This window comes from Nannospalax galili, unplaced genomic scaffold, assembly GCF_000622305.1.
Source record: "Nannospalax galili isolate Female #2095 unplaced genomic scaffold, S.galili_v1.0 scaffold5, whole genome shotgun sequence".
Taxonomy (NCBI): domain Eukaryota; kingdom Metazoa; phylum Chordata; class Mammalia; order Rodentia; family Spalacidae; genus Nannospalax; species Nannospalax galili.
In genome coordinates, this window is record NW_008353126.1 from 2,994,408 (window position 1) to 3,006,391 (window position 11,984).

Here is an 11,984-nt window from a genome sequence, read left to right on the forward strand (position 1 = left end):
ATATGGTGTCAATGTTTTTGTTTTTGCTTTTTCAAACAGAATTTCTCAAACTTAGGAACCAACTTTTTTGGGATTTTTTTAGTTTTAGTTTTTATTTTATGTGTATGAGTGTTTTGCCTGCATGGATATATGTATACCCAGGCATGCAATGCCCGAGGAGGCCAGAAGAGGGCGTTGAAGCCCATGAAAATGCAGCTACAGGCAGTTGTTAGCCATCATGTGAGTACTGGGATTCAAAATCAGGTCCTCTGCAAGAGTAGCCAGTGCTCTCAACCACTGAGACATCTTGCCATCCCTTCAAGTTTAAAAATATATTTATTCAGTACTTTTATGTATATGTGTGTACATATGTGCATGTGTGGGTGCCTATGTGCTACAGTGACAATGTGGAGGTCAGAGGACAATCTGTAGGTACTGGTTCTCTCCTTCCACAGTGTGGGTTCTGGGGATCAAACTCGGGTTATCAGGCTTGGCAGCAAGTGCCTTTATCCACTGAGCCATCTTGCCAGCTCATGGAAACAAGTTTTTAAAATGTATTTCAGAGTCAAATACAGATAGGTTTCCTAGGTTTTCTGATTTTAAAAAAAAGAGAAAAAAACAACCCCAAGCAATTTCATCTTAGAAGTGAAACTGGGGCAAAAAGCTCAAGAAAAATCAGACTAAAACTATGAAACGAGAAAGGATAAACAAAATGTTCTAGTTTTTTAAAGTAAATTAGTGGTATAGCACTTGAATATATTTTACAAAAGTAAATAATTATACCTTCACCATTCCTAAGTTCATGATAAAAACTTTAACATACTGTATTCTGTGTTAAGTTAAATGAACTGTATAAAACTAAAAAAGGTATAAAAAGTTAAACTTATGTTATATATTCTACATGTGGTAAGCATGTGTGATTAGCAACTTAAAGTTTTTTTTTCATTTCTAAATGTAAATCTTGGGACAATTTTTTCTTTTTTTTTTTTTTTGCCTTTTTGAGACAGGGTCTCCCTGTAGCCTAGAACTCATGATGTAAATAAACCAGTCTGGCTTCGAACTCACAGAGATCTGCCTGTCTCTACCTCCCGAGTGCTGGGACTAAAGGCATGAGCCACCATGCTGGCTTTAAAAAAAAAAAAAATGGAGCTGGAGAGATGGCTCAGCGGTTAAGAGCACTGACTCCTCTTGCAGAGGACTGGGGTTCGATTCCCAGCACTCACATGGCAGCTATGAACCGTCCTTAACTCCAGTTCCAGGGGCATCCGAAACTCTCTTCTGACCTCTGAGACATTGCATGACATGAGTGCACTCACTTACATGCAGGCAATACACTCATACACATAAAATAAAAATAATAAAATAAATATTTTTTTTAAAAGCTGTTACTTACCATAAAAGCTGTTGTCAATTTCAATATTTTCAGACATCATGGAATTATTTGTGCTGTAGCTCAAACCAAGAACTGTCTGAAGATCTGAGAGATTTAGTCGTGCTGTCAGTTCACCGCTTTTATCCCCAACCTATAACCACATATTTAGAGTAATATTTAAAGATAAAGAATGAAGGGGGCTGGAAAGATGGCTCAGCAGTTAAGAGCACTGACTGCTATTGCAGAGGACCCGGGTTCAATTCCCAGCACCAACACGGCGGCTACGAACCGTCCTTAACTCCAGTTCCAGGGGAATACAAGGCCCTCTTCTGACCTCTGCGGCACTGCACTGCACAGGTGCACTCACATACATGCAGACAATGCACTCATAAACATAAAATAAAAATAATAAATAAAATTAAAATAAATAAAATATTTTTAAAAAGAGAGAAGGCCTTATGTCCTTCTTCCTTCCTGCCCTAACCTATGTGGCAATGTATATGGGCTGTGTGCCTCAGAGGACATAGTGCCCAATCCCTGACCCAGGAGCACGTGAGGACCCTTCTGACTGAGGGATATAGCTCATGGCTTAGAGTCCTCTGGGGATAAAGAGCCAGAAGGCCAGAGATCCGCCTGCCTCTGCCTCCTGAGTGCTGGGATGAAAGGTGTGCCACCACACCTGGCTTATTACTTTTATTTTATGTGTATGAGTGTATTGCCTGCATGTGTGTAAGTGCACCTGTGTCACGCAATGCCCAAAGAGGACAGAAGGCGGAGTTGGATCCCCTGGAACTGGAGTTACAGATGGTAGTTAGCCACTATGGAGGTGCTGGAAATTGAACCTGGGTACTCTGCAAGAGCAGTCAGTGCTTTTAACTGCTGAGCCATCTCTCCAGCCCTTCATTAAGTTTTTTCAAGAACAGAAAAAAGGCAAGTTACTATAATATCATAATAGGATTAGTTCTCTTAAGTATTAGACATTTATTCTCTGGGATTTTTTTTAATAATGCAGGTATCCTTGGGCATATTAACTTGGCATTATACAAACAAAATTTCCATATTTGCTTTCTATGTGGCAGTTGTTAACATTAAACCAGCACTAGACATTACACTAAGTATTTTCATATATATTACTTCTAATCATCATAATAATTCACAAGGTGTCATTACTGTTCTGATTTTACATATGAGAGAAATGAAGCTCAGAAAAGGTTTGCAAGCTCAAATAGCCATCAAGTGGCTGGAGTGTAACAGGAACCAATCCTTGATTCTAAAAACCAAGTTTTCCTTACATACCATGTTATTTCTCTACATAGAGATGAGAGTAAGGAGGGGGGTATTTTAGTAATACTGTCCTAATCCACATGACTCAGTTCCTCTTCTTGTTTTCCCAGATCAAGATAACAGTCATCAAACTTACTGTACGGCAATATGAACACTCTGGAAAAATAACAGGATACCCTACCCCACCAGTGACTTGTCAATTACAATAGTACATACAGTGATTTCTTTGTTTTATACCTCTCTTGAAATTTCCAAGTGCTTTTCAGCAAAATGCATTGCCTGATCATGATTTCCTAGAGCTGTGTACGCATTTCCTAAGCTCCAACATGCTCTTCCTTCGCCAATTCTAAAACACAGTTCAAATCAACATGCAGTTATCTGAAAAGAGGTCCAAGTGTGGAATAAAAGCAAACTAGCAATAATTAAAGGTATAAACTGTACTTTAGATTTACTTAATCTTTTAGATAAAGTAACTAGACTACTAGAGAAAGAGAGAAGAGAATACTCAGATAGTACCAAACTCAAGAGTCAAATACTGAAGTGTGGAAAACATTCTTTTAAAATATGCAGTGCAGGGGCTGGAGAGATGGCTCAGCAGTTAAGAGCACTGACTGCTCTTGCAGAGGACCCGGGTTCAATTCCCAACACCCACATGGTGGCTACAAACTGTCCTTAACTCCAGTTCCAGGGGAATTTGAAGCCCTCTTCTGACCTCCGCGGCACAGAATGACACAGGTTCACTCACATACATGCAGGCAATACACACATAAAATAAAAATAATAAAATACTTTTAAAAAATATATACAGTGCATTAGGAAACAATAAGTCGTAGAGATAGGTCTTCTATTCTAACTACCCTATTATCTTTCTATAACAGCCTTACCAAGTAACCATTCAGTATGTGTAAAGACGAGAGGAGGGGAGAGGGAGAGGGGAGAAAGAGGAGAGGAAGCATACTTCATTTTGCATTAACTGCACTGAAAAGTTCTTTCTCATATTGAGGCAAAAATCTATTTTCTAAAGCAAACACTACAGACAGCACAAATGTTTTTCATAGAATAAACAAAACAGAACAACTGAACTAGTTACCAACATTTAAAAATCAGAGTTCACGTATAGCACAGGACTTCTAGCTTCTTTTGAAAAAATGGATCTGTGTACTAAGGACCCTTATTCCTGCTGCCAACAATCAGCTGAAGCTGGGGAGCTGCTACCCAGTCCCTCGACTCTCAGCATTATCTCTGAGTTTACCACAACTGCCATACTGATCTACACAGGATAGTTTTGGGGGCAGCAGCTGAATTGTGACTTATAGATCCAGACTAATCATCAACCACAGGCTGACCCTTACAAGAGTAATATGCAGAGGTGATTAATGAAACAGGACATTTTAAAGAAGGAAACAAATGGGAGCTGGAAAGATGGCTCAGCAGTTAAGAGCTGGCTGTTCTTATGGAAGACCCAGGTTTGAATCCCAGCACCCACATGGCGGTAGACAACTGTCTGTTAACTCCAGTTCCTGGGGATCTGATACCCTCTTCTGTCCTCCTTGGGTACTGCATGACATGGGTGCACTTACATGCATGCAAGCAATATACTCATGCACATAAAATAAAAAATCAAAAAAGAATTTAAAGGGAACAAATGGAAAAGAGTCAAAAGGAAAATTCTAGGGGTTCAATAATGCAACTGTATTTCACCTTAGTTATAGTAAAAGGATGTATAACTTACCTATCTTTTAGCTCTTGAGCAATTGCTAAGTGTTTCAGATGATAATCAATGGCCTTCTCATAGTCTTGAAGCAAAGTGTATGTGTTTCCAAGACTGTAACAGGACTGAGCTTCTACAGCTCTGTCTTTAAGCTGTCGAGCCAACAGTAGTGTCTTCCTGAAAGAAGAAATTCATTCACACATAACGCTCATTTTAAATTTTGGCTAAAACAATAGGATAAAACTAACATTCTCCATTTCTGCTGATTTTTACTGTCTTCGAGTAAGTATGTTTTAAAGTCTAATATTTCACACTTTCCCCATTACTTAAAAAAAATAACTGAAAAGATGTTTTAAAGTGTAAAAACCACATCCAGACTTTCAGAACAGATCTGAGTCCCAACTACTTTACCAAAAGGAGTACTAACGGATGAGAGCAGGTGCCTCTAAAAACTGACAGTGTGTTAAATATTAAACATCTCTCCATCTGTATGGGCAGTAACTTAAAGATGTTTTTGTTTGATTTGGGATCTTCTTTTTTTTGAGACAGGATCTCACTATGTAGCCCTGGCTGGCCTGGAACTCACTATGTAGCTTAGGCTAGCCTTGCTACCACAGAGATCCACCTCCCTCTGCCTCCTGAGTGCTTGGATTTTAAGGCAGGCACTACCATGCCTGGTTTAAAGATTTTGTTCACATAACATCTGTCTTGTGTGTTTTATCTGTGAACATGCATATGGAGGCCAGATAAGGTCTTTCACTAAACCTGTCACTGATTTGGCTGGGCTGGCTAGTCCCAGGGGATCCTTCTGTCTCCACACTCCTGATTGCACTTGGGACTGCAGGTGCACACCACCCTGCCTGGGCTTTTAAGGTGGGTGCCAGGGATCAAAGTCAGGTCCACATTTGTGTGGCAAGCACTTTACCAAAAGCCATCTCCCCAGCCCAACATCTGCCTTTAAACATACTGCTGCCTTTTGTCAAAATTAAAGTATTTAGGTAAAATTCTTAAATGTAGGTCCTTAGTCACTAATTCATGAAAAAAACCAAGCATTTCATTTAACATTACCCAAATCCTACCAAACCCATAAGGCAGTGTCAGCAAGAAGTTAGTATAGGTTAGAGCATGGGCCTGGAGCTATACTTTCTGGGTTCAAATCCTACCTTTGATAACTGTGTGATCTAGGGCAAGTCTCTCAAACTCTGTTTATCATAAGTTTTCTCATACATATAATGAATAGGGAAAATACCCCACAGGGATTCTGTTAGATTTAAATCAGTGTGTGTATATAACCTGTATCAGTGCCTAAACCTGTAAGAGCTACTAATTTAACGACTCTTCCATAATTTCTGCCAATGACATGATTGTGTCATATTTAAAACTATGTAAAAATTAAAACATGGAGCCGGGTGTGGTGGCGCACGCCTTTAATCCCAGCACTCAGGAGGCAGAGGCAGGCAGATCTCTGTGAGTTCAAGGCCAGCCTGGTCTACATAGTGAGTTCCAGGACAGCTGGAGCTACAGAGGGAGACCCTGTCTCAAAAATACACCCCCCAAAAAATTAAAACATGGTATTAAAATAGGTCTTTTCAGGAATGCAAATCTGGAATGATTTAATTAATTATTTAATGAAGCTTTCAAAGCCATCACCTAAAGAGGTTTTACAGCTTACTGAGTAGCTGGTGCTCACAAACACTGCTGGGACTTCTGCAGCTGCCTTCAGACCCTGCAGGACAACCATTTCTGACACAACATTATTCTTTGTATAGCTGACTTATAAATGGTTAGAAATCTTTCTAAAACCAAATTCAATTACTTATGAATATTTGCTCAACTACTGCTTTGTATCCTAAAAAATTATGGATAATACTGTGACACTCTTCTTATACAGGTCTGAAAACAATTCCAAAGGTGAGATTAAAAAATATTCCTAAGCAGTATTTCTCGAACATATGTATGTTTCTGAGTTCTAGTCTGTTAAGGGAAAAAAGGAAGTTGCATTAAACTCTTATTTCTTTAGTCAAATTGCCATCATAGAACTCTTCAATGTTTAATAATGAACTCTTTTCTCTAGTCCTTGATTTTAAACTACAAAACTTTTTTTTTTTTTTTTTTTTTTTTTTTTTTTTTCTGAGTCCCTATAGCCCCAGCTGGCCTGGAACTTACTCTGTAGACCAGGCTGGCCTTGAACTCACAGAGATCCTCCTGCCTCTGCCTCCCAAGTGCTGGAACTAAAGGTGTACACCACCATGCCCGGTTAAAAGCAGAATATATATCTTAGTTCTCACCTGATGACAAACTTGGGTGGAAATTTTCTATGTAATCAACTTGACAACATGAACCTCAAGTGGATGTTTAAAGCTATCAGAATGCCATTTGTTTTACATGGACCAAAGCAACCTCATCTTTTTTTATTAACATTTTATTTTATTTTTTATAGTCTAAATTTTATTATCTTCAAGTCACAATGCGGATCACAAATGTGCACCCTTTAAAACAGTAACACACGCACACACACACACACACACACACACACACACACACATTGTGAAATCCTTGCGACTAAACACAGTGGACCAACACAGGCAACTGTCACAGTGTCTTAAGGTCTGGGAATCTGGGCTGCTGCCCAACTTTTATTATTTTTATTTTATGTGTATGAGTGTATTGTCTGCATGTATGTGAGTGCACCCGTGTTGTGCAATGCCTCGGAGTCAGAAGAGGGCTTTGGATTCCCCTAGAAATGGAGTTAAGGATGGTTCGTAGCTGCCATGTGGGTGACTGGGAATCGAACCCAGGTCCTCTGCAAGAGCAGTCAGTGCTCTTAACTACTGATCCAGCCCCAGCTTTTTTCTTTCTTTTTTTTTGAAGTAACAGAAATAGAGAAAGTTTATTAAGTGAAAGACAGTCCAAGAATGGGAGTCTGCTAGTGAGCTGGGAAAGGCAGATACCTAAAAGCTAGCATTGGTTGCTTTGTTAATTTAAAAACATTTATTTTTATTTATGTGTATGAGTGTTATGCCTACGTGTGTGAGTGCACCAGTGTTGTGCAGTGCCCACAGAGGTCAGAAGAGGGCATCAGATCCCTTGGAATTGGAGTTTCACCGTTGTTAGCTGCCATGTGGGTGCTGGGATTGGAACCCAGGTCTTCTGCAAGAACAGCCAGTACTCTTAACCACTGAGCCATCTCTCCAGCCCCTTAATTATTTTTTAAATATTCTATTTATTTAAAAAAAATTTTTTTTTTGGTCTTTTGAGACAGAGTCTCCCTGTAGCTCCAGCTGTCCTGGAACTCACTATGTAGACTGTGAGGTGGCCTTGAACACGGAGATCTGCCTGGCTCTGCCTCCCGAGTGCTGGGATTAAAGGTGTGCACCACCACACCCAGCTCTTCTTATTTTTTATGACAAACTATGCAGAATGCTCTCTCACTGAAATTTCTAAAAATTCATTGCAAATCAACCCATGTCTTTGGTTCAGTCTCAATGAGCCTACGAGCCCCACCCAGTAAGTAGAGAAAATCCTGAACAATCTAGAAGGCAAGACCAGGCAACTTGAAGCAGGTTAAACTTTGCTATGATCTATGCTTACAGCTCACTGACAAACTAGACAGAATCGGAGACTGAAGCAGCTGGAATTGACAGTGTTGCAAGTAGATGAGCGGGGCCTCAGCTCCTGTGACGGTCAACGCCTGTGACAGTCGACACCTGTGACAGTCAACACCAGGCAATGAGAAGGCAGGGAGAACTCACTAAGAGACTGCAGCAGTAGGGAAAATTCAGTGATCACTGGTGGAGACTAAGACCTATTTTTGTTACCAGGCTTCTTTTGACCCCTTTTCCAACTCAAAATTGAGTGAGATAAAGTATATACCCATGCTAAACACGCTTATAAAAGGCTTTAAAAGTTTAGAACCTTGGGTCCTGGAGAGATGGCTCAGTGGTTAAGAGCACGTGTTCCTTTTCCAGAGAACTCAGTTTGGTTCCCAGCATCCATACTGGGCAGTTCCCAACTGCCTGTATCTCTAGCTCCAGGGGAATCCAACGTTGGTCTAGACATACATGCATATACATAATTAAAAATAAAATAAACTTTTTAAAAGGTGTGCTAGTGCTCGCTTTGACAGCACATACACTAAAATTGGAACAATACAGAGAAAATTAGCATGGCCCCTGTGCAAGGATGACATACAAATTCATGAAGCATTCCAGGGATTTATTTTTTGAAAAGTGTGCTAAAATTACAGGTGTAGAACTTCTTTTTTAAAAAGTTTTGAACTTTTTTTTTAAAACAGTTAAGTTTTAAAGATAAAAACTAGTAGAAAAGGGGGGGACATCATACTGCTGTTATTAAATGTTAGGTACGAGACCAGGCATGGTCTCCTACAATCTTTCAGCAGTCAGGAGGCTGAGAAAAGAGGATTGCAAGTTGGAGGCCACTAAGGTTACACAGTGAGATTTGGAGGGGAAAAAAACATAAATAAAAACAAAACTCATGTGCAATAATATTTCTTGATCACTTTGTGCTAAGTTCTTTTTTTTTTTCTTATCTTCTTTTTGGTCTTTTTGAGACAGGGTCTCCCTGTAACCCCAGCTGGCTAGAAACTTACTATGTAGACCAGGCTGGCCTCAAACTCACAGAGATCCACCTGTCTCTGCCTACCAAGTATTGGAATTAAAGGTGTGAGCCACCTTTATGCTAAGTTCTTAATACATTCTTTCACTTGGTTCTCACAATAATCCCCAAATCCAGGTCTGGGGGCCTTCTGTTACAGATGAGAAAATAGACTTAGGCACCCAGTTCCTACTGCCAGTATGTATCAAAAACCAGGTTTTTTAATTTTTTGGTATTTTTTTGAGACAAGGTCTCCCTGTAGCCCCTGCTGGCCTAGAACTCACTATGTAGACCAGGCTGGCCTTGAACTCACAAAAACCAGGTTTTAATCCAAAAGCCTACATAAGATTTTATAGGATGTATAATTACTCATTTTATATTTATCCACAAAAATGTTTGACTAACTTGTAGTATTCGGAAGCAGTTTCAAATTCACCAAGAAATATATACGCATTTCCGAGGTTGCTATATGCTCTTCGTTCAGCTGCTTTATCCCCAAACTCTTTTGCAATAAGGAGACGCTGAAACAGAAAAATTTTCATTAGCGATAGCTATAATAAAACGGAAGGATATCTAATCACTGTCCAGAACATGGATGAAGGAATGATCTGGTTCCAAGACCTTTTGTTTTTACCTGCTCATGAGCTATCACTGCATCCCTGAAGTTTCCCAGGAGGTAGTGTGTGTTGCCAAGGTTCCCAAAGGCTCGTCCTTGGGCTGCTCGGTCACCCAGAGCAGTTACCAATGACAGGTTTTCCCTTAGTAACAAGAAGTAGTGAAAAAGGGTTAGGAAACAGTTCTTATCTGATTTACAGAGGTAATTTTTTCCAGAGCTATGGATTTAAATCCAGGGCCTAGTGTAGTCTAGGCAAGCACCATGCACTGAGCTATACTCCCAGTCTGAGATGAAACTCTATGAGAAGAAGAAAAAAAGTAGAACTTACAGTTACATTGTGCAACATTTCAAAGATACATCTTTGATGGAGGGAAGTTATAAAATGGAATACTTTACTAAAACCATTCAAGTAAGATTTCTGTTCAGAGTCAGAGACAATTAGTATTATAAGTCTTATAGCTAAGAAGTTCTATGAAATTCCATTGGCCAAATACTAAATTTACTTTAAATAAATTAAACTAAGCAGTGGCATTTCTAATTTTTGCCACTAAGGGGCACTAGTCTGCATTTAAATAAAACTACATTTACTATCCAAACAACAGTAATATTTAAACTGTTTTAATGGTTAGTTTTTATGTTAGTACATAAATTTTTTTTGTTTTGGTTTGGTTTTCTTTTAATCAGTAAGAAAAAGATTTTAATGTAAGACTCTTGTGGCTGTTTTGGTGTTTTTGAGACAGGGTCTCACCATGCATGCAGCATTGGCTAGCCTGGAACTCTCAATGTAGACTGACTCCTGAGTGCTGGGATTAAGGCGTGTACTAGCACACACGGCTGGCTCATGATTGGTTGTTGGCTGGTTGGTTTGCTTGTTTGTTTGAAACAGGGTCTCCATATGTAGTTCTAGAACTCATTATGCAGGCTAAGACAGTTTCAAACTTAGGGGTGATTCTCCTGCCTCTGCCTCCCGAGTACTGGGATTACACACATGAGCTACCATAGCTGGCTGATTAGTCTAGTTTTTACATCTCTGACAAACTTACAAGTTGACTACCAGGTAAAAAATGATAGTGGACCTGCCTGGGGCCCACAGAGGACACAACCAGCTCTACTCACTCATAGAGGTCCACAGCCGCCTGCAGGGCTTTGCTGACTTCCTCTGGAAATTCTCCCACATCCTGGGGACCAGGGCACCCAAAGCTTTTCCCTTTTGCATGATACACATTCCCCAGATTATAAAGTGCTCTTGCTTCTCCCACCTAAAAGAAGACATAGCAACAGTCACATTCTGGATTCAGAGGCCAGACCTTATGCAGTTCATCCCACTTATTACTTTATTATTGTGTGTGTGCATAATATGTGTACATGTGAGCATGTGCACCATGGCACATGTGTGGAGGTCAGAGTTCTCTCCTGCCACCTTTATGTAGATTCTGGGGATTGAACTCAGGTCACTGGGCCTACATGAGCAATCTTGCCAGCCTGCATATATTTATAATCTCCTTTAAAAATTTTTCTTTTAATTTTATTTTTATTTTAGGTGTATGAGTGTTATGCCTACATGTATGTAAGTGCATCTGTATCATGCAATGCCCACAGAGGATAAAAGAGAGTATTGGATCCCCCGGAATTGTAACTATAGATGGTTGTTAGCTGCTGTGTAGGTGCTGGGATTCAAACCCAGATAAGAGCAGCCAATGCTTTTAACCACTGAGCCATCTCTCCAGTCCCTGTTTATAATATCCTTAGTACTACTGTTAGGGAAAAGGCATGCCTGTGGTGTCCATCCACAAACTAAACAAATGACTACTTACAAAGAAGCACCTCATATTGCTTTTCCTATTTTAAAATCTTTATGTTTCTCTTTTATACCTATTTGTTTATGAAATTTTCTTTTGTAGATAAACTACAGAATAACTAGTACTAAAACACAAAATGATTTCAATGAAACCATTTGTCATTTGGCCTACCGTCAAATATACCTCATTACCTTGTCATTAAGTTCTCTGGAAATATCCAGGTGTCGCTGACAACAAACTATTGCTTCGTCAAAATTCCCAAGCACTTTTAGGGTGTTTCCAAGATTACCACTAGCTTTCGCTTCCCCCAACTGGTCTCCAATAGTCCTGAAAAATAAAGTTTTAAAAAGAAAATGATGTTAAAGCTATAAAAGACATCAAGATACAAAGAAATCAGAATATAGTTCCCACAGGGTAAGTGACACACTTAAGATAAAACTCATTCATTAGCTTTAAAACCTATTTGAGCCGGGCATGGTGGCATATGCCTTTAATCCCAGCTCTCAGGAGACAGAGGCAGGTGGATCTCTGTGAGATTGAGTTCCAGGTTAGCTGAGGCTACAAGGAGACCCTGTCTCAAAAAGACCAAAGCGGGGGGGGGGGGGGAAA

The 11,984-nt window shown here is 39.7% G+C and overlaps 1 protein-coding gene and 1 non-coding gene across 7 annotated transcripts in view; one reads left to right on the top strand and one right to left on the bottom strand.

The window, feature by feature from the left end:
- The window catches only part of Gpsm2 (G protein signaling modulator 2), a 50,525-nt gene that overhangs the window by 16,163 nt on the left and 22,378 nt on the right, over nt 1-11,984 (bottom strand). For all 6 annotated transcript variants that reach the window (XM_008850423.3, XM_008850422.3, XM_029554688.1 and 3 more), the window contains 7 exons: nt 11,567-11,702; nt 10,693-10,835; nt 9,595-9,718; nt 9,366-9,481; nt 4,368-4,523; nt 2,873-2,981; nt 1,373-1,502 (listed from right to left, as the gene is read on the bottom strand). In XM_008850423.3, the coding sequence (XP_008848645.1) occupies nt 1,373-1,502; nt 2,873-2,981; nt 4,368-4,523; nt 9,366-9,481; nt 9,595-9,718; nt 10,693-10,835; nt 11,567-11,702 (914 nt within the window). The remainder of the gene's footprint in view (nt 1-1,372; nt 1,503-2,872; nt 2,982-4,367; nt 4,524-9,365; nt 9,482-9,594; nt 9,719-10,692; nt 10,836-11,566; nt 11,703-11,984) is intronic.
- Nucleotides 8,457-8,563, top strand: LOC115067212. Its single transcript, XR_003846645.1, has one exon. It is a non-coding gene; the product is annotated as a U6 spliceosomal RNA (small nuclear RNA).